General features: G+C 34.8%; 1 protein-coding gene across 2 annotated transcripts in view; it reads right to left on the bottom strand.

Annotated features, from left to right (window-relative positions):
- The window catches only part of LOC148939576 (rho guanine nucleotide exchange factor 3-like), a 47,767-nt gene extending 20,141 nt beyond the window's left edge, over window positions 1-27,626 (bottom strand). Inside the window, exons 1-2 of one of the 2 annotated variants that reach the window (XM_089106680.1) lie at window positions 27,534-27,626; window positions 5,819-5,992 (exon numbers count right to left, since the gene is read on the bottom strand). In XM_089106680.1, the coding sequence (XP_088962806.1) occupies window positions 5,819-5,992; window positions 27,534-27,551 (192 nt within the window). In that variant the 5' untranslated portion in view covers window positions 27,552-27,626. Of the gene's footprint in view, window positions 1-5,818; window positions 5,993-15,824; window positions 15,852-27,533 lie in introns of those variants that run through there. The other variant, XM_089106681.1, reaches the window with a different exon arrangement.

Genomic DNA, 27,626 nt, shown 5'->3' with positions numbered 1-27,626 from the left:
AAAATAAAGAAGATCATTCAACGATTTATATTCTTCGTTCTAACTGGGCAAATATTTTCGTCTAAACATCCTTCTTATTCGTGTTTCACCATTGTCAAACCCTGGAGCTGGGAATTTACTTCTTCTAGAACCAGGGGATTTACTAGATGCTTCAATGCTAAGGCTAAGACAATAGGATTTCGCATAGTTAAATGATTATTTCAGGAGGAGGGGTCTTCAAAGGAATCGAAAACGATCCTCTGGATGACAGGTCCAATGATTCTTGTAGTGAGGAACGAAAGTGGTTTAGGAACAGGGGGCTAATTCACAAGACCACAGGGGGGGGGGAGTATTCTTTCCACTTGCTTAATGAAGGTAAAAAAGGGGATTTTTAAATGTAGGGGGACGCTTTTTTAAAAGATATTCTTTAAATCTAGGGGGATAGTAATTAATTGTCCCCTCTTTAACTAGCTACATTAAATGGTGTTGTTAATTTGGCGATATTTCTATGGCAAAGTTGATTAATTTTAAGTTCAGCCATAAATCGCAGGTTCAAGCTAGATAAGAAATCATAGAAAAATATATGTGATAAGAGTGGACAAGGGAAAATTGATGAAAACTGTCAGAAAATATCAGTAATTTATTCAAAGAAGCAGAAAACAGCATAAAAACAGAAACACGGTCATGAAAGCTTGAGAGAAAATATCTAATGAAATGGGCATAGAAGTAAGATAGGATATCAGGTAACTGGTATAGAATAAAAATTACCTCAAAACCTGTCTTTTTTAAATTCACTTATCAAGGGGTGATTTTTTTGTATAATAAATCCTACCCCTTAATCTGAAGCCCTAGTGGGGATAAGTAGACATCGTATCGGATTAATGACGCTTCTTAAAATAAAATAAAAATAAAAAATAAATAAAAGAGAATTTTTATAAATAAAATAAACAAAAGGGAAATTTTTGTAAAATAAGTTAACCAATTGAAACCTCAGAAAGGATAGGGCAAATGGGTAGAGGCAGAAAAAAATAGTAGATTATAGTAGATTATAGTAGATTATAATAGTAGATTACAGAACGAAAAATTATAGTAGAAAAACGAAATTATGAAAAAGTAGAAAAAATTATGAAAGTAGAAAAACGAAAACGAAAACGAAAAACGACGATTATAGAACAAAAGACTATAGTAGAAAAATAGTAGATTATAGAACGCACAGGTAATATATTTGATAGTGGTAGGAAGGTGTTTTTTTTTTCTCTTAATTGGGATTTTATAGGAGAAGTTAAAGGTTAGAAAATTTAGAATAGTGAAAGAAAATGTAGGAAAACGATGTGAGAAATACATAATGGCAACAAACTTATTTTCTAGAAATGAAAAGGAAGAGGAAAGGAGTTACGTTCAGAATGTCTCCGTATGGACCAAACACCACAGGATAAAAGAAAGAAAAGAAGAATAATCTAAAAATATGTATTATACAAAGATTTTATATATTTTTTTAATATTATTGTCTATTTATTTAAAAAGAAATAAGAAACGATGATTCTTGGCTACTAGGAATCCCACTGCACCACCACAGGACTACTCGAACTCTGAGTCCCACATTACCAAGCTGAGATCGAACCAATTGCGCCACCACAGGACTACTCGAACTTTGAGTCCCACATTACCAAGCTGAGATCGAACCAATTACGCCACCATAGGACTACTCGAACTTTGAGTCCCACATTACCAAGCTGAGATCGAACCAATTATGCCACCATAGGACTATTCGAAATTTGAGCCCCACATTACCAAGCTGAGATCGAACCAAATACGCCACCAGAGGATTACTCGAACTCTGAGTCCCACATTACCAAGCTAAGATCGAACCAACTACGCCACCACAGGAGTACTCGAACTCTGAGTCCCACATTACCAAGCTGAGATCGAACCAACTACGCCACCACAGGACTACTCGAACTTTGAGTCCCACATTACCAAGCTGAGATCGAACCAATTGCGCCACCATAGGACTACTCGAACTCTGAGCCCCACATTACCAAGCTGAGATCGAACCAATTGCGCCACCACAGGACTACTCGAACTTTGAGTCCCACATTACCAAGCTGAGATCGAACCAATTGCGCCACCATAGGACTACTCGAACTCTGAGTCCCACATTACCAAGCTGAGATCGAACCAATTGTGCCACCACAGGACTACTCGAACTCTGAGTCCCACATTACCAAGCTGAGATCGAACCAACTACGCCACCACAGGACTACTCGAAATCTGAGTCCCACATTACCAAGCTGATATCGAACCAACTACGCCACCACGGGACTACTCGAACTTTGAGTCCCACATTACCAAGCTGAGATCGAACCAATTGCGCCACCATAGGACTACTCGAACTCTGAGTCCCACATTACCAAGCTGAGATCAAACCAACTACGCCACCACAGGACTACTCGAACTCTGAGTCCCACATTACGAAGCTGAAATCGAACCAACTATGCCACCACAGGACTACTCGAACGCTGAGTCCCACATTACCAAGCTGAGATCGAACCAATTGCACCACCACAGAACTACTCGAACTCTGAGTCCCACATTACCAAGCTGAGATCAAACTAACTGCGCCACCACAGGACTACCTAGGTGCTAGGGACTACCTAAAGTGCTGTAAAGTATTTGGTGTAAACGTAGACGTATTTTCACGCAGAATATCACATTTTTTGCTTGACGTCAGATTGAACAACAATCACCGAAAGAAATCACAGTGCTTGAACGCAGGGTCAAAAAAAATGTTTCGCCTTTAAATAAAGATACTTTGATAAATAGACTACTAAATTTCAAGAATATATACCTTTGTAACATGCTTGTACATAGAAATTTTGAAAACTTACAACTTCAATTTAAACAATATTACCAATTAGTATGAAATTTTTATTTGTAATTTGTAGTTTAGGAAAAAACATCGCAAAACAAACCAATGGAATTAAAGCCTACTCCTAACATGGAATCCCACAAGACTTTTGGAAGAGCTTCTTCAAAGAATTATCCCAAATGATTTTTTTGGCAAACTGGATGCATAAGGGACAACCTTATCTTGGTGTTCTTGGAAGTATAAACCATAAATAGGGCCTACTACTGCTAATTTCAGTCACTGTCCAGTCATTCGTCGTTCTGCCAAGAGCCCCACCACGAAGCAGGGTATTTTGTAGAATACGCTGCCGAGATTAGATGGACAGAATCCCATAATGGCTACCATAGTATTCCCTGGAAAGGGGGTCAGTCCTCTTGGACATATGAAGCACTGACCACGGTGTAAGAAAAGGTCTCTGAGGAGTAATCCTAGGGGGAAGAAAAAAGTTTAAAAGTACTGGTTCTGAAAATCTTTCAGCTTTTTTGGAAGTCTGCAATCTTTCCTAATGTGGAGCTGAGCTACAACTTCGCTTTATTACACACTTCTACATTTCACGCGAAAATCAGTAAAGGCTGCCAGGCTATGTGCAGATTGCCAAAATATTCGCTTGTGAACATTAATATTTGATCATGGACTATCTTGTGTGTAGTGTTTAAGGTGTAAGCTAACCAAAATAGGTAAATGACCGAAAAATTGTTTGGACAAAATTGACACCAAAGTTGTTTTAATATCTTTCGATGCAACCACGACAGCAAGGTTAGTGGTAGAAAATAATATATGACGGCAGTTGAAATTACGATCATCTCCGAGTATGCCAAACACTTCATCCGATAGACCGAGCAGAAGAGACACACGTAGTACTGCATCCTTTGTGCTAAGATTGCTATTGAATTACCCTACAAAAGCGCACAGTATTGTTAGTTTTATGAAGACAAGAAGGAAGTCGGTCATAAGTCAAAGTTAAATTACGGTAGTGTTCATTACGGTTGTCTACCAGCAGATAAACATTAACTATCACAGAAACTTTGATGAATAGAGCAAGGAAATTATCATACTTATCAAAAGTACTAGATCTCGAATCACATTTTACATGGGTGGTTAGACCATGTGAGGCAAAACTTTCGGCATTAATATGCTTAGCAAATACAGAATAGCATATACCGTAACGTCCAGATATATTTAAAGCAAAGATGAGCTCCTGGAAGTCAAAAAGTATTCCTGTGATACACGAAATAACAATTGTACTGGGATTCTATTAATCAAATTACCATTCCATACAGTCAGCTTTTCAACCTGGTCTGAGCTTGGGTTCGTGAGGTGCTGAGGGTCTTTTTTTGCAGTTCTCGGGAATTTTGCACTGTGGCAGGTATAACCTCAGTTCGAGATGGCACACAGAACATCCTTGGAGTACATGGGGAACTTTGATTTGACTGGTGATCAGAGGATCCACATCTCAAACAGATGGAATTACCCCAATAATTAGCAGCTTTGTGACCACTTTGATGACAAGAATAACAATGTTTCAGAATAAACACAAATTCTTGAGTAACAAGACATTCATAACCGATTTTCACTTATATCCTTAGGAATTCATCATGATCTTCAGAAGAATCGGAATCAACTTTAAAAGCGGAATCGGAATCAACTTTCTCCGCTGCCTCCCCCCCCCCCTCACTCACTCTTTACCTCATAGCTATTAATTTTAATGCCCATTTTGCAAATTTGGAGGTTTTTATTTATGTTTGTTAGTTACTAACTAACTGATGTTTCTGTTTTAATTATAAATTTTCCCCTTTTTAATTTTACGAGTTTTTTTTTCTTTTTTCTTTGTGCATTTTTTCTGAATTTACATTTGCCTCCAAATTTTATTATTTTAATTTATACTTTGTTTTTGTTTTTTAACGTTTTTAAGTATTTTACATCGAACCTTATATAATTTTATGTTGTTGTTTGATTGTTTGTTTTTGATGTTCTTTTTTCGCTGTATTTGACGCTAAAGTGCGAATTCGGCCCTTTTCGGCTTGTGATAGCCATTTTTCAGCAATAAATCTTATCTTATCTTATTAAGCACTTTGAAATTTTGGAGCACTTTAAAATGAGATTTTTTAAACTGTTTTGACTCAGATTTTCAGGAACTTTTTTCACACTTGCTTAGTTTATATTTATTTGCGTTTTCAATGGTCCATTTGGCAGCTTCACACTTGCTTAGTTTATATTTATTTGCGTTTTCAGCGGTCCAATTGGCTGCAGCCTTTGATTTTACCATGAGGCACCATTCATATGTTGATCACTTTAGTTTGGAAATTTTACCCAATTCTTTGGGACACAATTTTTCAAAAAAGGCTTAACAGTCAGTTCGTGATGCCATGTTTTAGGGATGATTGTTAAGAACACCAGCATAAGTTGAAACTGTAGCAGGTTTTTGAGGCTGCTGCTGAGAAGAATAAATCACGGTTATAATACTTATTAATCGCGTAATCACTAACGCGATTGCGTAAGAAAGTATCGCAATGGGTTAAGCTCTAACTTCTTTGACATTTCTTGTTTTGCAAATATATCTATTCACAACCAAAACTATTCATATTGTCAGAAATTGTCAGAAGTTTGTTCTCAGGTAAATCCTTTGGTGACACTGGTAAGTTATCAAGTTAAATCGAAAAACTAGTTCTTTAACTACAATCAATCAGCTGGATTTTCACACAACTAGTTAATAACACAGCAAATTTCACTGCATAAGATGATCAAATTACATCTGAAAATTTGCAAAGACTCTTGGTAACAAATATATGTTAACACATTTTGTGACCTAGGATAGTCTTCCAATATTTTCTTGGAAGTTGGGCCTAAAAATGGCCTGTAACATGTATTTTTACCTCCTTCCTCCCTCAGAACTTAGGTCACTGTATACCTATTAAGGTTAATAGAACTTACCTGCAATGCAGTGCTAGCTTTTCTGATTGGTCTGATAGGTGATGCTAAAATATTAGCAAATGATGTAACTTTGGCTAGACATCTTTTCCTTTTGACTGAACCCCCCTTTTCCGAACTATCCTCTACATATGAATGGAGACTGATTGAATCGCTATCTTTAACCTTCCGCTTCTTCTGAAAGATATAATTAAATTTGACAATAGTTTGCTGCCTTAAAGCAGTGTTTAGATACTTGACTCATCTTCAGATCAAGTTTGAAAGTTCAACATTGTTGATCTTTTGACCAACCAGATTCAAGGGTTAATTGAGCTATCAACCAAATACAGTCACGATTCCAACACTTCAAGATGTGGTCCAAGACTAAGTTCATCAGATGAAGATCGTTTAGGAAGAAATGAAATAAAAAATCATGATAAATTTTTTCTATCCAGATGGATGGGCTTCTTTTTAGTTAGAATTGCCTTATTTCTTTAAATAAAATATACTTGTCTATTTTCCTGTCAGTTATTGTCAACCCCCCTTTTCAGTCAAAGTTGCAATAAAGACATAAGAGCCCTATGCTTCCCTGCTAAAAGGAATGATTTAACAGGTCAATTTTTTTATGTATTTTCTTTGGCCAATCATATTATCCCTTGAACGGATGTCAGAGGACAGCCAAATAAACCTGCTTTTTTATTTCTCAGTGTAGAATTCTGAGCCAGTAAAATGAAGGTAAATCCTGACTGGTTCTTTTGTATAAAATTTTTAAGCCAGAAAAAACAGCAAAAAACTTTTTGAGTCACGAATTTTTTTTACAAGTAAATTCTCTGTTTCTCCTTGATTGAGATATACTGGGTTATAGCTTCATATAAGGTGCAACAGCACCTTAAATTTGAATGTTCTTTGTCATTGTGAACTACGTTTTACCTGTCAATAAAGCTTTTTCCTTTCATGGTTGAGAAACAAGTGCTGACTGAAAGGAATTCTGACAAAGGGGGGCTTTTCATTTAGCAACTAAAAAGGAATAGACAAAATCTCTAGTCATGGTTCATCTTTGAGGAAGGAGTTGCCCCGCCCCTTTGGTATTTTAATGTATACTTGGAATACAATGAATCTATGCTTCGGGTCAATTACAGCTACTGAATAAAAAAAAATGTAATACGTTTTCATTACCAGGAGGCACAGCCCTCTGTTTATGGTCTTCTAGCCATACCACTTTAAAATCTTAGTCTATGCTTTTCATGGTTGCTTGCCACATTCATAATGATTTTTACAGCACGCTGCATGGTTCATTTTCTATACATTACAGAAACAATAGGCAAAATATTTGTAGATACCTGAGCCTCGTTTTCAGGGACCGGGTTCAAACACGGGTTGCTATCGAGTTCTACAACAAGCGTTTTTAGGGTTGCCGGTTCAACAGGAATCCGCTTCTAAGCGTTTTCAGCTGCTGGGTTCTCCCCGTGTTTCAACCCGGGTTCCTTGAATCTGGAACCCGTAGAAATACCAGGTTCAAACCCGAGTTCTGCGTTCATTAGCGGTAAGTTCAAAAATGGCTAACAACCCTGAATTCACAGCCCATGAAGTTTGTTCATTGGGATCCCAAACAGTTGATTTTGAATTGAAAATCAAGTATTTTGCAGTAGGCATGAATACATAGCCAATTGTAGAAAAAACTAAGACAGATAGTCCGAGTAATTGAGAGGGTAATTCTATTCCTCAGCATCAAGCGTTTTCATCTGTGAAGTTTCAACCCCGTGTTTTCCTTGAGAACCCGCTTTGTGAAAACGCTTGATGCACTAGACGAGAACAACCCGTGTTCGAACCCGCTGAGCCTGAAAACGAGGCTCTGTATCCAAAACGCTTTTAGGTTGGGTTTTTAAATCTTACGAGGATGCATTAAAACGAAAATCTTTGGAGAAAAAAAAAGAAGGAAAACCCAATTGTAAAGCTAAGGAGCAACCTATAAACGTTTCAAATACTTATTAAAAATACTACATAGGGAATGCTTAACATTATGTGGAAGAGTTGGCAATCCTATAGGAGGGGATCAAACCATAAAAAAGGAATACTTTTAAGCCACTTTTTCAATTTTGCTTAGGGTATTTTTCCTATTTTTACTTTAAGGGGAGGGGTTGGCAGCTAGAGAAATCGCATCTGAGTTGGGAATCGTGACTTAGAGTTTTTCAACACTTTGGGTAAACAACTATAAAACTTTGTCAGATTTGACATCCTTAGTGTTTTCCCTTTTTTTTTATTTTTTTTTTTTTTACTTATAACCCAGACAATGCAATAGCAGATACTGATGGAGTAAAAATCTATATTTACAAAATAAATACAAGAGTACAGTTCAACCTAAATTCCTCACAAGAAAGCAGTTTTCTTTGCCTAAGGGAAAAGATAAAGAAGAAATTTTGAAAATTTAGTATAGCTTGTTCAGATCTTATACACAAAAGCATGTTTGGATTATACCATATTGAATTTTTTTTATGTTTTAATATTATTTTTGAATAATAAATGTTTTCCTAGCTTTTCTCTTTTTTCTTTAATAAAATCTTCTAGATGAGAAGCCAAATATTGGGACTTTTTTCTTTTATATTACTCACTGCCTGAATCAAAACCATATCCCATTGATGATCCACTTCTTTGCTTTGGTTTTAGTTAAATAATAATCCACTGTGGAGCAAGGAATGGGTTACACCCTCCTATCAACCAATGCAAAGTGCATGGCTCTTGACTTTGTAGCTTCAGTGCATGGCACCTTCAATTTTAAATGAATAAACTGGGTTGCAGTATGTTTTAGCATCAAGAGAAGAATATATTCTTAATATATTGCATATTGAGAGGCATCAAACTTTCCCAGTTTTTGAGCTTAAAAAGAAAGAATGGCATAAATCTTCAGTTGGGTCAAGATTGGTACACAAAAAAAAATAGTTGTTTCAATTCTTCGTTATTATGCTTTGAATTCTTGATTTTGAATTGTGTTGTCTATTACACCTGCACATGGGGGGGGGGGGGCTTCCACCCCCTAAGAAGTCGTAAAGCTTAAAAAGCATGGGCAAAAAGTTTGCATTTTTGAGTTCTAAGAGAGAGCAATAACACGCCCCCTCCCGCTTGCGCAGGTATGACTATGGTTGTGCATTGGTCATAGAGAAACCATTGGTAATTTTTGAAACATCTACAGTTATCCCTTTTTCTATACACAGTGGAATGCTTTTGTTAACTATATAATTTTTTTCTTGCCATTATTGGATTTGACATATCCATGATATTTTCTCTGGAAAAGATCCAGAAAATTCTTCTCCATCTTTCAGAGCAATTCTCTTCAGAACAATACTTCACCACTCAGAACATTATATTCCTATTCTTCCAAACTTTTTTAAACTGTTAAAAAATCCCTGGACCTTGGCTATTCTACTTTTAATATCTTTGATGCACCCACCATATTTACTAATAATACTTCCTAGGTGAGTTATGCTAGTAAATTATGTGCCCTGTACATGAAAATTTATGATAAAATTTCTACATGCTCTTCTCAGTATGTTAAAAATTAATAGAAACAAGTCCCATTTTTTGTGCTAAAAATTGTCTGCGGGCTATTTTGGGGCAATGGGCTGCCATCTTTTGCATTTAAGAACGAAAAGAAGAAAAGTCCAATATTTTGTTTTGCCAAAAATGAGTTCATGAAATGAAAAATCAATGGAATTTTGGGAGTTTTTTTATTGACATTATAAGAAACTCTGCTCATGTAACAAAATGGCACTTGTGCAAGCCACAACAACTTTAGGCTTATCACAGTCAAACATTTTCTATATAAACTTGCTGAGATAATTGAAAACATTCAGTGTACAATTTTTCCCATTATGAATGGGAACAGAAAAGAAGGATTAGACATATACGGTTCATTTTTAATTTTTTTTTTTTTTTTTAGATGTAAGCCTGAATGGTCCTTAGTTTGCTTTGCACAGAAACCAAGTGATTTCCTCTAGAATTAGCACACTCACCCTTACCTCCTTTGTTATAGAAGGGTTAGTGAAAGTTTTTCTAAAATCACTAGGTACTTTCCCTTTTTTAAAATCATTTTCATAATCTTCAGGAGTTTATCTCTAAATTCATAACCACCATATTTATAAAACTCATTTACCACACTATCAGCACCTGGGGCCTCATTATTTTTTTAATACTTTTAGCACTGTCGCTAATTCTTCCAACAACAAAAAAAAATCTTCCTTCACATCCAATGTGTCACATTAACTTTTTCATTATTTTCTATACCTTTTTCTGTAATTCTATCATAGTTTAGTACATTCGGAAAATGTTCTGCCCGTCTCTCTTTAACTCTTTCCTTACCACTAATTGTGGGGCCATTCCTATCTTTAACTGGGACAAGTCCAGATTGACTATTCCCCCTCAATTCATTAACATGCAAGTGCAGCTCCATTTTCTTTACATTCCTTTTATTTCCAACTAATATATCACTTTAATAGTTCTTGTACAATCCCTGCCAATATTCTTAGCTGCTTTCCTAACTTTCTTCCCTAAGACACCATCAGTGATATCACAAACTAGTTTCCTAAAATCATTTGATTGATCTTCTACACTGTCCACTTTTAGACTCTCTAGTTAGTATTCAACTGTTCTTGGAATGTTTTCTCAAATTCTCATCTTGAAGTCTACCAATGTCATGGCTTCCCAGAAGGCAGTTATCCTCCCTACATTTTAGCTTTGGATTAACCCTAGACACTACTAGATGGTGATCTTTACCTTTAACATTTATAGCAGCAGTTCTATATATCCTAGTATATTTTATTGAACCTGCCAGTCTTTGGTTTACAGCAACATAATCAATAAGGTTAGCTGTCTTACCATCAGTGTGTACACACTACATTTTATGGCCAAATACTGTATAGGTTATAACTAGATAGATATACCTACAAAATTGAAGCAGTCTGTAACCATTACTGTTTTCTTTTCCTACATCAAGTTTACCTTGGCTAGGATACCATCTATTCCTATTCTACCATTCAGGTTATGTTGAGGCAATTTGGTTTGACCTTCACGATAATGAAAACATGGTCGAAACTAGAGTAGGCCGTGTGTACAGAAGTCCATCTACCCCAGATTACCTTGAAACTGAAAGAGCAATAGCTAAAATGTTTATACCATACTTATGAATTTCAAAAGTAATATAATGGTTGCTGGTGACTTCAATTTCCCAACTCTTGATTGGAGAGATGGATTGTCATTTGATTCTTCCCAGCTGAATAGGGGTGGTCTGAATCCATTCATTGACTACCTTCATGACCTCAATATCACAACTCTACTTTTTAAAACAATAAAAAAATTTCCTTCCTGATCACCATCTAGCTGTAGTGTGTAGATCACCATGTAGTGTGTACACACTGATGGTAAGACAGCTAACCTTATTGATTATGTTGCTGTAAACCAAAGACTGGCAGGTTCAATAAAATATACTAGGATATATAGAACTGCTAGGAAGGAAAGGATCACCATCTAGTAGATGCCCTCCGATTACTTTCTACTATTAAAAAGTGCACTAGCCCTTTCAATTTCCAATCGAATGAGCCCTTTTTGAAGTTTCCAAGACAACCCTTTCAATAAAAACCTTATATGCCACCAGGGTCTCTATCCCAGGTAGTTAAAAATCTACTAAACAACAATTATTCCAGAAAACAACTCTCCTTGATCTTGTCTTCCTTAGAAATAAAGAGCAGCTACAGAAAATAAGTTACCAGCCCCTGCTTGGCAAACGTGATCACATAATCACTGAAGTCAATCTAGCCTTTCACAAGATCACAAACGACTACACAAAAAGGACCTACACCAACTATGCAGCAGCCAGAGACAAGTTGAGCAACATGGACCGGGGACATGTGCTACAAGCGAGTGTAGATCAGCAATGGGTCAATTCCGAGAGAAGTTAACTAAACTCCAGGTAATATACAAACAAAAATCATACCAAAGCCCAAGACACTCCCTTGTATGACTCCTCAGATAAACAGAGAACAAAACCAGAAAACCCAATACTGGAGAAAGTATGCTCAAAAGGAAAAAGATGATGATTATGATAAATTTTCAAAGGCTCAAAATAAACTTCGCAATCTTACTAAGCAACTCTATTCTAAATTCGAGCCCAAGCTTGCAGAAGATAGTAAGAAAAATCTGAAGAGATTCTGGAACTATGTATCTAGCAAAGACCATAGTAAATGTTCACTGAAGAAACTGCTGAGTTACTCAATGCACAATTCACATCAGTTTTTACTAAAGAGGTAAATGTCCCCCTCCTTCCCACTGGAACTTCTGTTGTACCTAACCCTATGCTGCCTATTATCATTTCCAAGAATCTGTCAAGAAAAGACTTGACTGATTATTGATCCAAGTTTTCATCAAAGTGTGTTGCTAGGTCAACTCTAAACCACTGGAGAATGGTTCTTATGGACTATACCTACCTTGTGGTCACCATTACCAAGTGTGCTTAAATTGCATCTCTCCAGCAAATCTCTGTTATGGTTTGTCACTGGGGCCTTAACACAGTGACATTCCATTATATTGCCATCATTGGTATGGAGCAAAACAGATCATGTACGAACCTTAATATTGCTCTAAACTTCGAATTTATTTATTTATTTATACCAAAATATGGTAAGCTTTAACAAGCTTGTCGCACTAAACAATTATAAAAAAGTCTATGACAATGTTGATGACATAACATAAACATACAGTAACTGAAACATACACTCTGAAAACATAATAACTGAAACATACAGTAGCATACCTTACTAACTGAAACATATCTGTTAATAATTGAAACATACCAAAAAGTAAGCCTACAAAATAACTGAAAACACAGTCACACATCAGCTAATACAAAAGTAAAGATATTCTCAAAACGGATTGTGATAAGAGTTTTGGCCAAGAGTTTTGGCCTATTCTTTTCTGTGAACGTGGTGGGTAAATTTTGTGTTGGTGTTGACGGGTACTACTGTATTTTGTAAAAGTGAAAAAGTGAGTTGGGGTGGTATTACCAATGTTCATAACAATGCGTAATGTATTTATTAGGTCGGCTCTATCATATTAGAACTGAAGACTAGGCAACTGTAGTCTCTGCCTTCTCTCTTGGTAAGGTAGATGTCTCACGTGAGATATGAGTTTGATGGCCCTACATTGCACTCTCTCAACCCTCTCTCTATCTCTCTTATTAAGGGGATACCATACTGATGAGCAATACTCAAGTATTGGACGCATAGTGGATGCATAAAGTGAAATCAGTGAATGAAGAATAAACTTAGAAAATGTACGCTTTAGATGTGGTAATTGGTAATTTGCTTTATGGGTGATATCCAATACAAGTTTATCAAATTTGAGACTTGAATCAAAGCAAATCCCAAGGTCTCAGACATATTCCACACTTGAAATTGATTTACCATCAACAAAGTAATGGTAATGTTGAGGGAGTCTATGCAAATAGTGCACAGCATTGCACTTGGTTTCATTAATGAACATAGAGTTTGCAGTACACCACCAGCCCAGAGCAACTAAACCCTCTTGAAGTAAAGAAATCTCATGTTCACTCATGACTGACCTGTAGATTTTCACATCATCTTCAAACATTTTTAAGCTGAATTCCTAACAACACCTGGAAAATCATTGATAAAAAGGCAGAAGAGTACTGGCCCAAGAAAAACTGCCTTGTGGAACTCTACTTATGACAGGCATAGGTGAAGAGAGCATCACCTACTGCAACCTCTTGGGTTCTATTTATAAGATAATCCATTATCCATGCTTTAGTTTGTGAGCCAATACCATATAGTTGACATTTATTTATCAGAAGTGGGATGGAAATTTTGTCAAATGCTTTGGAAAAGTCGATATAAATACAATCAAACAAAATACCATTATCCGCCATCAATTGAAAATTATGAATCACCTCGAGAAGTTGCGTGTTACAAGATCATCGTTTATGGAAACCATGCTGAGCAGAATGCCATAAATTTATTTTCCTCAAAATGTGCCTGGATTCTGCTCACCACAATTTTCTCCATTATACGGGAAAAGACTGATGTTTTTGAAAATGGTCTGTAATTATTGAAATGGGACTTTGAACCATTCTTATACAACAGCCTAATGATAGTTCTTTTCCAAGCTGAAGGACATTCACCAGATGAGAGATAAAGATTAAAGAGATATGTGAGTGGTCCAGAAAGCACTGATGCAAGTTCACGTAACGTCATATTTGAAAATCCATCAATATCTGGCGCCTTTCCAGGATCAAGATTTCGGAGTGTTTGATAAACCTGCTGGACCGTAAAATCTGAATCATCAAATTCTTTTGTTAAAGCTGGAGGAGTAAACTGAGCATGTGTTTTGGTGTGTGTTTGAGTAAAAACTGAGCCAAGTACGTTATTGAAAAGTTGTGATTTTACATAATTATCATCTATATGTGAAAAAGTTTCAGGATCTATAAAGGAAGTGGATGATGGAGATTGTGAAACTTGATTCCTTCTTACATACTTCCAAAATCTTTTTGGGCAACTTTGGACTGATGCTATAACATTTGACTCCACCTCTTGACAATTTAAACAAAGGAATTTAGTTGCTCTATTTCTAGCTCTTTTATAATTTAACCAAAAATCAAAGGTTTTAATTCTTACATGATCACGCCACCTATCACCTTTTTCTTTTAGCATTTGTACAATATACCAAGGAAGGATCTGTCTATTTTTGAACAACTGTCTACTAGTAGATATTGGTACATATCGATCTTTACCTTCCTTAAGGGCCTGCTTAATAAAATCAAAGGATACATCAATGATAGCATTACATTACTGTAACTCCTCTCGGATAGAAAGAGATGAAATATAATCTGAAAATGTAATGTAATTTGCTCTACCATAATTCTATTTAGGAGAACGATTTGGAATATCAGAAAACCCCAAAAAACATTTTAGTGATATCACCAATACCAAATGATCACTTTTTCCTAGTGGCGGTAAAAACTCAACACTAGCAAGATCATCTGGTGATTTTGTAATTACAAGGTCTAAGACTGAAGGGGTTTGAATTAGCGCGCAAACGAGTAGGGTTTGGAAAATGCTGATGCAAGTAATGCTCATGTAAAGTTTGCAGGAATTGATTTTCAAATGACTCATCAGAAAGTTGCGTTGTACTTGGGGTCCAATCAATAGAGGGTAGGTTAAAGTCATCAACTACTAGAAACTTAAAACTAGATAAAGAGACAGAGGATAAATACTGCAATATTTTCTGATTATTAAATGAAGACAATTCACAAACACCAGGACTACAATAAATGGCAACAATGCAATTGTAGCCATTTATTGTAGTCACAATGGCTCTAAAAGCAATTGAGGACCCAGGTCCTCAATTTATTGTAATCACAAATGGCTACAATGGCTCTAAAAGCAATTGAGGACCCAGGTAATTTCACATCAACTACTAAGGGTTCACTTATAATTGAAGAGATTGGGTCATTGACTTCAATATACTTTAATGAGGTATGAACATAAAAGAAAATTCCACGCTTATAATTAGTATTTATAATGAGATTATAATCAGGCACTTGCAGGAAAAATACATCTGGGTGCTGACAGTTTTTGGGTAGTGATTCTGTGATAACAATAACATGGGGTTTGAGGGCTGATATTAGGGCTTGAAATTCATCAATTTTTGTAGATAAACAGTCTGCGTTTGTATATAGAACCGATAAATTACTCTTTTTGTTTATACTATGTAGAGGTAGGGAATAGGTTTTTAAAGGTCCATTCTGTTCTTTGGGGTAATGGCTCCCCGTTTTAGCACGTTTTTTGTCACTATACAACCATTTTTAATTCCTAAATTTTGCTCACCAGCAGCAGCTCTTTTCTTGATTTCTTCAACTAGTTCGAATTAAGGTAAGACTAAGCAGTTTCCTAATTCATCATGAGCTCTACTCCCTGCATGTGCACCATATCCTTCCTGCCTGATTAAATTACCTTATACCTTAAATTACCTTAAATAGCATTGTCCAGCAAAATAAGGACAAAATCCTGTAGAGTTGCTGGTCACTGGTCAGTGATGATGGGGAGCCATTGGTTTTGCAGCATCCCACTCTGTAATTTATAAATGAATTTAAATTCGTAAATGAATTTAATATCATCTAATTTCATGTTTTTTACACCTGGGATACGAGTTTTTGAAAATCCTTGATAAAAGTCCAGTCTGAAGTGTTTGATTTAGTCAGTCAAAATGTAAACATGATAGTTGTTTTTCAACATTGTAACATTCCAAGTTGTAACTTTCATGTTGATTAAATCATTGGAATTATTATGGCCTCAGGAAAAGCAATGGTTCCAGAACTAGTGCAAGATGGGGAGTAGCACATCTCCTCAAGTCTACACATGGGACTTAACCTGGCTTACAACTGGACATAAAGAAATCCTTGGGACCTCCAGTATGTATGGAGGCTTTGTGCAATCCTGGGACCATCTTGATCTGAACAGGGTTTTCCACATTTGACAGTGCTCTTCTATCAACAAGAGTTGAAATCCTGCACAAATAATATCAAGCCTATTACTCATAATATATTCATGTCCTTTCATGTTGATTAAATCATTGGAATTATTATGGCCTCAGGAAAAGCAATGGTTCCAGAACTAGTGCAAGATGGGGAGTAGCACATCTCCTCAAGTCTACACAAGGGACTTAACCTGGCTTACAACTGGACATAAAGAAATCCTTGGGACCTCCAGTATGCATGGAGGCTTTGTGCAATCCTTGGACCATCTTGATCTGAACAGGGTTTTCTACATTTGGCAATGCTCTTCTATCAACAAGAGTTGAAATCCTGCACAAATAATATCAAGCCTATAACTCATAATATATTCATGTCCGCTATACTAGGAAGTAACCCATAATAGATAACTTAGCTGAGAAGGGGTTTTTAAGGTCAAAATCCCTCCAAAACAGACCAAACCCAGCCATTAGTGAGAATCCAGTACAAATGCTGTGTTGTTTACAAGGCTATAATTTCCTCAAGGGGTGCCACTCCTCAAAGTCACCCTGCAGCACTATTAGCAGTCATGGTTTTGTATAGGAAATCTTGTCAGAGATCCACCCTGATGCCACTATGAGGCTATGCAAGCAGGATTGTTGCACTAAACATTACAATAACTAAAACTAATACTGAAAAATACTTAATGACAACATGTATGTCACTAGAACAGCTCATATAGCAAAAATCATTCTCAAAATGAATCATGATATGAACTCCATAGAGGCCAGTCCACTTTAGAAAGACTGGATCATAGAAGTTGCAACAGTTTTTTAATAGAAGTATGTTCCAAGTCTTCTACACATGGCAGAACAAACCGTTATCTCCAACAGGAAGACAGGGCAAACCAATTAATCAAACAATAAAGAGATTTACTTAGGGGTTAGGTCAAAATTTAGAAAAAATTCTTTTGTAGGCCTGTAAGCAAATTTTGATTTTCCTGATTAATTATCTAGCTAGAAGATAATTGAACGTCTGAATGCACCTTTTAAGACAGACGTTCTTATTTGATCTTATTGGTTTTGTTGATATTTGTCTTGTACTATTGTTTTCTTTTCTTTTTTTTCTTATATTTTGCTCCGTCCTTTTCAAGTTTTTGTAGACGGGTTTTCAGTTAATAAATAAATAAATAAATATTCTTCCCAAATATACTAATTACTATCCATGCAAATTCTATTTGAGCTCTTAGAGAGACGCTTAAAGTGACACCTTGTTTTTCATTCTTTGTCCAATAGAAATAAGATAAAAACCTGCTATTTGATTCAAAACTTAATGCTATGGATGTTTCACTGTTGTGTATTCTGCAAGCATTGAGTTTAGCTATTTAGTTTAGGACACATAAATTGGATTAACACTCATTTTACTTATTTATAATAAACAGGCTTATATTTGCTTAGGGTCAAAGGCAGGGGCTAACTTGGGCCCAATCCTCTGACACTTCAGATTTCTTTGAATTTGTGGACCCTCCCTAATCAAGTTATCTAATATTTTCTTTTTTCTACAATTGTCCTCTCTTTCCCAGGAACAAATAAAAAAAAAAAAATCATTTATGACTTCCAATTTATTCTTTTTTTATGATATACCCTCTGCAAACACACTCATTCATCAGCAGTATAAAAAAAGCCAAGTGCATCCCCTCCTATTTCATTCTGCTTCTATCTTGGCATGGGTATTAAAATGAACAATTGTTTATTTTGCAATTCATCTTTTTTAGTGACAATAGACATTCTATCATCAATGTTTGTTTTACCAAAATGTGTGGTTTTTTTTTTTTTTTTTTTTTTTTTTTTTTTTTTGCTGTCCAATATGTCTGTTGCAATCTGTGTTACTACTATCTTATTCACCTCTAAAAATGCTCAGTAAAATAAATGGTTGGTAAAAAATGCCAAGTGAGTCTCTGGGCTAAAAGGCTGTCTGATTTAACAAAGCATATCAGAATGTTCAAGTATATTAAAGTAGAGGCAATTAAAATTTCTAAATAGTGGAATATTGCCTGAAATAAAATTCTGTATGTGGTTAAAGATAGTCTACATTCTTTAACTGTACACTGAATTTTTATTTCAGGTAATATTCCAACATTTGGACATTTCATGCTGAGGAGAAGGAAATCAGCACCAATTTACCAAATAAGTACTGAAAAAAGCCACTTGTACTCTAGGCTTTATATTTGGTAACATGGATACAGACCCAAAGGCCTAACAATATTGTTTTCTGAAGCTTTTTTAGTGGAAAGCCAAATGCTAATCAAATCAAGCTATAATGCCACCCAAACGCAATAAACAAATGCGAGCAAGCCCATGCAAGGATAAATATATCTGTGCTGCCTATAGTATTGGTTTAAATGATAGAGCGGAGGTAATTAATTGTGATAAGTCCGGGAGATGGTTCTCTGTAACCTATCTTAAGTGAAGTCCTAAAGAATACAACCTACTTAATAAAATGACGTCAAAAATAGGTTACCAATGGTTGTGTATTCTATGTAAAGTCAATCCACCTGAAACCCGAGCTAATTTAGTTGCCACTACTGTGGATGATTTAGCCAAAATTGTTTTGAACGCAATTTCGTGCTTACAAATGAGTCTATCCCAGCAAATGAGCACTTTATCTGAAGGACTGAACAGCAACATGGAAGCAATTAAAACCAAAGTTGAAATTATTGAACTTGCAGTAGAATCAAAGTGCAACGTCACCAAAGTTAAAGAAACTGCATCTGATACTGTAAAGGCAGAAACAAAGACTCTAAGAACAGATATCAGCAGCCAAGTGCAAACAAATTTAAGAACACTAGTGTACGATGAAATAAATAGAGAGAAGCAGAAAAAAAAATCTAGGTGCTTATGTCATTCCTGTGACAACAGATGATAATACTTTTGTTCAAAATCTTCTAGAGTCCCAGTACGGCCTACCATCTGTTCCCATCTCCAACTTAAAACGTCTACCCTCTAAGCAAAGTATTGCCAGTGAATCAGTTCAAAGACCTCCCCCTCTACTTTTCACTGTGCCTACAATTTTGATTAAGAATATCATTATTAAAAAGTCAGACATCCGGTTTTATAGCAACATGTCAAGAGAAGACAGAACTAGACATACAACACTTGTTGAAGAGCTGAAATTAAGAGTTACCGCTGGAGAAAAAGAGCTTGCTATTCGTAATGGGAAAATAGTTCCAAAAAACCAAGCACTGGGTATTGCAGAAATGCGCACCCCACCACCCATGCAAATGTAAAGCTGCCATGTTGTAAATAGTGTTAATAGATATGATGATAATAAAAGTCTTTACGTGTCTCCATATTCTACTCTACTATCCTTGTTTGAAACATGTACCACATCAGATATTCAGTTAGTCAGTCAAAGCATCAATTACAATTCTCTCTGCCAATCTAATGATTCTATGCACGCAGAACATGAGGAAAAGCACCAGATATCAATGGTTGCTCAAAAGTAAGTCCAGACTTCTGTCTTCTACTTGCCAATATAGATCACATTACTAACAAAATAAATGAATTAAGAAGTATAATTAACAGTAAAGATTATGATCTGGTTCTACTCACAAAAGTATGCCCTAAGAATACCAAGAGTAGATTAGAAGATACATACATTCAAATGCCTGGCTACCAAATTGTCTCTAACATCTCATCAAAAGAATGCAAGCATGGAGTCCTAGCTTATATAAAAGCAGCATATATATTGTCCAGGAACTTCATATAGAATCTAGCCTGCCATCTGTGGAGGCCATTTGGTTTCATATCACAGACCAAGGCCAAGACCTACAACAAACCAGGATTGGATGTGTATACCATAGTCCCTCAGCACCCTTCTCCATCAATACCAAGTATGCCCTCTCAAATAAGTTCCAGAAAGCCATAGAAAATTTCAAAGGTGATTTTCTCATAGGAGGTGACTTCAATTTTCCTAATATCTTGCGGAAGGAAGGTTTTCTGTATAACCCAGTTACTTGCAGTTCATCCACCATCAGTCCTTTTATTGATTGTATTCATGATCTCTCTGCCTTCCAAGCAATCAAACAACCCACATGTTTTTGCCCCCACCAGCAACCAACAGTACTTGACCTAGTCTTTGTTAACAATAGTGAACTGATCCAAAGGATAAATTATCTCCTACCTATTGGTAAAAGTGACACCTTACCATTGAATTAGTTACCCATAGACACAAAGCAAGAAATAGACATAAAAAAAAGATATTTAGAGACTATGAGGCAATTAAGGTCCCATTGAGGCAAATTAACTAAGAGTTGACCCTCCAGGCTGGGATCAACAAGCAGTGGGAGTAATTCTGGGAAACTTGGCAATAGAACACAATAGAAAGTTTTATCCCCATACCAAAGGCCTTACCATACATGACAGCTGGCATAAGACAACAAAGAAACTTAAAGAAACGCCATTGGAGAAAAAAGGATAAGCCAGGCAATTATGAAAAATATGTCAAAGCCCAAAATAAATTAAGGAATCTCACCAAATAACTGTACTGTAATTTTGACACAAGACCTGCCAACCAATGTAAGTTGAACCCTAAAAAAATCTGGAATTATGTATCAAGCAGAGATCACAACCAGAGATCCATAAATTGCTTAACAACAAGTGACAGAAACAAAGTCACTGGCACCCAAAATATAGCAGATCTTCTGAATGAGCAATTTGCATCAGTCTTCACAAATGAACCTGATAATGATCCCATTCCCAACTCAAATTACAACATCCAGAGGCAAATGAGTCACATTACACTTACTACTTTTATGGTTGAAAAACAACTTAAAAGCCTGGACATCAACAAATATGCTGGTCCTGATAACATTCATCCTTGTCTGCTAAAAGAAACTGCTTGTGAAATTGCCCCTGCACTATCTATACTTTTTCAACATTCCCTTTATCATAAGTGTGTCCCCTCCCAATGGAAACTTGCCTATATCACACCTATCTTTAAAAAGGGGGATAAATCCAAAGCTGAAAATTATAGACCTATCAGCCTCACATCTCCTGTTGCAAACGTCCTTGAGAGGATTGTTAATGATGTACTTCTTCAACACCTTGTTACTTATGAAAGTATCTCCAACAGACAACACAGCTTTCTCCCAGGACAATCTGTAGAAACTATCCTTCTAGACACTTACAAAAAGGTTACCAAGCTACTGGACAAAGGCCTGCCTGTTGATTCAATTCTTTTAGACCTTGCCAAAGCATTCAACAAGGTCCCACATTATCAGCTTGGTTTTAAGCTAATAGCAGCAGGAATCCATCATGAATTAGTAGACTGGCAAATGAACTCCCTGACTGGTAGATCTCAGGCTGAATGGCTCTTTACAAAAGATAGCAAATGTACCTACTCCCAGCCTTGTAATGATCTAAGCAGTGTTCCCCAGGGAGCAGTATTGGGACCCACACTGTTTCTTCTTTATATAAATGATATGATTACTGAAGTCAAAAACCACTTAACCCTTTATGCTGATGACTCAAAACTACTTGGTTCACCTAATAAATCATCAACACGATCTAACCTTGGCCACATTCAAACATTAACAGACAAATGGTTTCTCTTTTTTAACGTATCAAAATACAATTACAATTTATTTTGGACACAATAATCTTATCCATCAATACACTGTGAATGGTAACCACACATCATCCCCCATTCTTCTTCTAACTTGTACCAGTGGCAGGGACCTGGGAGTCACAATAGATAATCTTCTTAAGTTCCATGAACCCTCTGCAAAAACCGTTTCCAAAGCAAATTCTACCCTTGGACTTTTTAAAAGACTACTTACTAGCCAACCACATAGAGTATTCTTGAAGCTTTGCATGGCAATTGTGAGACCAGTTTTTGATTTTGGGAACTGCCTTGCTGGTCCTTTTAATAAAGGTGATATAAAGTTGATTGAAGGTGTACAAAAGAGGGCCACCAAGTGTATCTCTGGACTTGGTGAGAAAGCATATGGTGAAAGGCTACCTAACCTAAAACTCCCATCTTTGACCTTCTGAAGCAAGCAGAGTGACATATTACCCACATATAAATTTGTCAACCAGCCCCAAAATAAGCTCTTTTAACTAGTTACCTAACAAAAGACAAACACAAGGTTATTCTAAGAAGCTTCATAAGCCCCAAGTTAAAAGCAGAATCAGACAAAATTTCCTTAGCCAAAGGGTCATTAATGATTGGAACTGTTTAAGCAAGGAGACAGTGTCTTCAGTATCAGCAGAAGTTTTTAAAGGGAGACTCAACAAAGAATGGGAAGCCAAACCTTTAAGATACAACTGGAGCTGCTAATCATCAGTGTCTTATAAATAGTGATTGATATATGTGTATATACAACAAAGTTGTGCTAAAATGCTGATGCTGCTTGTCATACCCAACCAACTTGCATACTCTATCAGAAATTGACATTGTACAACAGTGTCTACTCAAAACTACAGAAGAATGGTCCCCTTGATCATACCTATCTGTGATCACTGTTACCAAGTGGGCTTAAATTGCATCTATCTTAGCACACTCTTAGTTGGAAGGTGTGTCACTGGGCCATAAACACAGTCATGACCCTGTACTTTTTATATTTTTGTGTAAATTGTTTTTTAACTGCCTTCTCAACAATGGAGCCAAACAGATCCAACATTGGACCTTATTTCACTCCAAAGTACAAATTAAGGTAATTAAGAAAGATTACAAAACTTTCATTAAAAGAGAATGAAGAAATGTAAATAAAGTGATATGCTGTAAAAAAAGGTTAGTCAAATACCAATTTATGAATGGGCCATCTATTAGGCAAAACTTGTTTCAGAGCCTCCAAATCAATTATTGACAAAAATAAATGTTTGTACCATATACAAAACAAGAAACCACAGTATTTACCTATTTATTTTTAATAAGCTCTTTTCCTAAAAAAATATTCTGCATTAAGCTTGAAACTGCAGTTTTTTGTCAAACATAAAAAATGAGGATTGCTCAATTTTTAAAAGTTGTATAATCCCATAGCACATGTTGTGTGGCAAAAGTATACAATGCCTTGTATGGAGTGTGTTGCTGCATGGCATGAAAATTTCAAGTTGTAAAGCAAGATGTACTCCAGGTGATGAAGATAGGGAAATCCCTTAATATAATTAAAAATCTGAGACACCTCCTCATATTAAGCCATGATGCATAATTCCAAATATAATGACTTTGAGAATTAAACAATAGAAAATATATGAATTGCCCTAGCTAGGAGTTTATTACCTTTGATTATCAAGAATAGCCATTAGTTTTGGTGAACTTGCCCCTAGCAGTATCAAATATTACAAGCAAAGGCTTGTAATAATTTTCAGTTGGTGACATTATCTTAAGGGGGCTTTTTAGGCTAAAGGCTAGCAACTTGCAAAGAAAACACAACATGTAAAGTAATCCCATGCCTAGTTTTTGATTTTTCAGAATACATTTAACCTCTTTATGCTATTTTAAGCTGAATTTGAGGTGTTCAGTTTTAAGGCATTTGTAGCTTATATTTATTTCTAAGATTATCTCATTTTAAAATTATTTTTTTTTATAAAAAGAGATATTTTTTTAATTTGATGGAAAAAAACACTAGCATGCTAACTACTGTTTTTTGTGGGGGTGGGGGGATGGGGGTTGTAGTGGATGGTTACAAAAACAATTTTTTCACTTTAAGATTCACTGGTTTGGGTGATTCTTGTTCCAGATTGTTCAATTAAAGCTTATTAGAAAAATGAACTCATTTTCCCCCTTTCTTGAAGTTTCACATATGAAACTGACATCATTGCAAAATAGCAAGCAATTAATGACTTTAAATGACAACTTTTTTCATCTGCCCTCTTGTATTGGATTACTTTAATATGCCCTTTTTCATATCTGCTAAGGTATCTGCATAACAATTTCTCTGATCCTTAAAAAGGGTATATACAACAATTTTTTTCTTTTTGATGTTTTTCTTCTAACAGGCTTTGCTAGTATAATCAAAAAAGTATATCCTTGTCAGGCTACACAGAATTTTTTTTTTTTTTGGGGGGGGAGGGGTTGAGAAAATACAAATTTTATTTGATAACACTTCAATAACAGATCAGTCATAAACACTTCACAACAAAATTAATGAGTGCACTAAACAACTACATTACTTTTTTTGCCTTGCTGTCTCCAGTAAAAATCATAACAACAACATTATATCCAAACTTGTTTCTCTCAGCCTTTGGGCAGTTTTGTGCTATGTTTACTACAAGGCACTGTAAAAGATGTCAGTAAAATATGTAAAATATATAAAATATGCAAAACCAGTAAAATACTAATTTTACAGGGGGTCCATAATATCATGGTAAAATACATAAAACAAAATTAGGCCATATATTTGCACTTTGGGGGGGGGGGGGGTAAAGCATAGCATATGTTAAATAAGTAACCTAACCTAGGTACCTTTTTTGCCCCTTCAACCCCAAAAAAGTTCAGTTTCAATATTGTGGTATTTGTACATAATATGGTACCCACAAAAGAAGTCAAGTTTGGTTAATGCTAATGAAATATAATAAAATAGGATGAATATATAATAGTTTAAAAACAAATTTAGGTAATTTTTGTGTTATTCATATTATTGACTTACAAATAAAGTAAACATACCACTTGATGCCTTTTTTTATGCTCTATCCAAATATAATAATCATTTTTGTTGGAAATGAATTTGGTAAATATTTACCAAATCATATTATTGACTTACAAACAAAGTAAACACACCACTTGATGCCTTTTTTATGCTCTTTTCAAATATAATAATCATTTTTGTCAGAAAGAAACTTTACCCCTACCCCTATAGGCTATATACTAATTCAGGGTAGACTGTATATTTGCACAATAAGGGGGTGGGGGTATATTTTATTTCTGATGTAAATATGAGGTAAGTTTAAACTTTACCCCCAGCCCCATAATGTGCAAATATATACCCTGAATTGGTATATAGGCTATAGCCTAGGGGTGGGGTAAAATTCATTTCCAACAATAATGATTATTATATTTGGAAAGAGCATAAAAAAAGGCATCAAGTGGTATATTCACTTTGTTTGTAAGTCAATAATATGATTTGGTAAATATTTACCATGTATTTTACCCCCCCCCCCACAACCCCTATATAGCCTATACCAATTCAGGGTATATATTTGCAAATTAGGGGGTGGGGGAAAGATTAAACTTACCTCTCATTTACATCAGAAATAAAATTTATATATATATATATATATATATATATATATATATATATATATATATATATATATATATATATATATATATATATATATATATATATATATATATATATATATAGATATATACAGAGATATATATATATATATATATATATATATATATATATATATATATATATATATATATATATATATATATATATATATATATATATATATATATATATATATATATATATATATATATATATATATATATATATATATATATATATATATATATATATATATATATATATATATATATATATATATATATGGTAAGACACCCAGTAGTTGGCCACCTGCCTATTCTTGGACAGAACATAACTAACAGGGAACCTACCTCTAGGCTAATGTGCTTAGAAAGTTTATTATGCTAGAAAGTTTATATATATATATATATATATATATATATATATATATATATATATATATATATATGGGTAAGACACCCAGTAGTCAGCCATACACACTATTCTCGGACAGAATGTAACTAACAGGGAACCTACCTCTAGGCTAATGTGCTTAGAAAGTTTATTAAGCTAGAAAGTTTTTATACATAGCTGGTTTCCCTGGTCACTAATTAGATATCCATATGGATATCTAATAGTGACCAGGGAAACCAGCTATGTATAAAAACTTTCTAGCATAATAAACTTTCTAAGCACATTAGCCTAGAGGCTAGGTTCCCTGTTAGTTACATTCTGTCCGGAATAGGCAGGTGGTAACTACTGGGTGGCTTGCCCTATATATATATATATATATATATATATATATATATATATATATATATATATATATATATATATATATATATATATATATATATATATATATATATATATATATATATATATATATATATATATATATATATATATATATATATATATATATATATATATATATATATATATATATATATATATATATATATATATATATATATATATATATATATATATATATATATATATATATATATATATATATATATATATATATATATATATAAGGAGCAAAAAAAGGTATCAAATGATGAGTTCACTCTCATCCTAGCTAGCCTAAATTATATTGACAGCTGTTTAGGCTATCTACCATTTACCATTTCAGGGTAGGGTAAAAAACCAGTATCCAATTGAGCAAAATTATGTAAAACTAAAACCCTCACATCTTGTTACCAAAGAGGAATTGAGAAGGATTGGGTAGGCCTATATTAGGCTAATAAATAGCTAAAAGTCTAAGCTATGCATCAATATGGTTATTATTCAGATTATTTAAGATCAACCACTTGAAACTATTAATCTATTGACTTACCGGCAGGGACCTCTTTTTGGAAATACCAATTATCCTATTTTGATGTATATATCCTTTTAGTGTTTCAGTTTTATTCATATATTAACAGAAAGCTGATTTTGTTCTGATTCTAGAAATATAACTTTTATTGCTTAATATTTGTTCTATAAATCAAAAATATTTAAATATAATTTTTTTTTTTCAATTGCTTTTCAAAGCAGAGACCACATTTTCAATTTATGCTGACAAATCATTGGTGAAAACTTGACCAAGAAGGTGGGACTCTTTTTACTGCCCTCACATTGCTTCATATTGTAGTAAAAAGGGGTGGCCCAAAAACCCATTGCTATTTTTCCGGAATGCCAAAGAAAAGTGGTCTTTCCCAAAAAGAGGTCTTTTACCCTAGCCTGTAGCCTATATGTGCAATAAGGAAGGGGGTAAAGTATATATTTGATGGATTCTACTGTTATATTTGGGTTCAGGATGAAATTCTGATTCTAAAAATTATCCCTCTATCTTAGCTAGGTATTTCATAAGTGTGTTAATATAAAAATTTCTGAAATATACCAGAGTTGAGTTTAAGCCAAGTGAGCATACTTAGGAAAGTATTTATTTTAGATTTTATAAAAATAATTAAACTTACGAGTGCAGAAGAACTCATCTTAAATGCAAAAATTTTGTTGGAGGAACATCCATTGAATAGCCTTCAGTTTGTAGCCTATTTTTTGAATTTTCT

This window comes from Artemia sp. Qi Xiang Cuo, chromosome 21, assembly GCF_049724085.1.
Source record: "Artemia sp. Qi Xiang Cuo chromosome 21, ASM4972408v1, whole genome shotgun sequence".
NCBI lineage: Eukaryota > Metazoa > Arthropoda > Branchiopoda > Anostraca > Artemiidae > Artemia > Artemia sp. Qi Xiang Cuo.
Note: the sequence above shows the minus strand (reverse complement) of the source record. Positions and strands in the feature narration are given on the sequence as shown.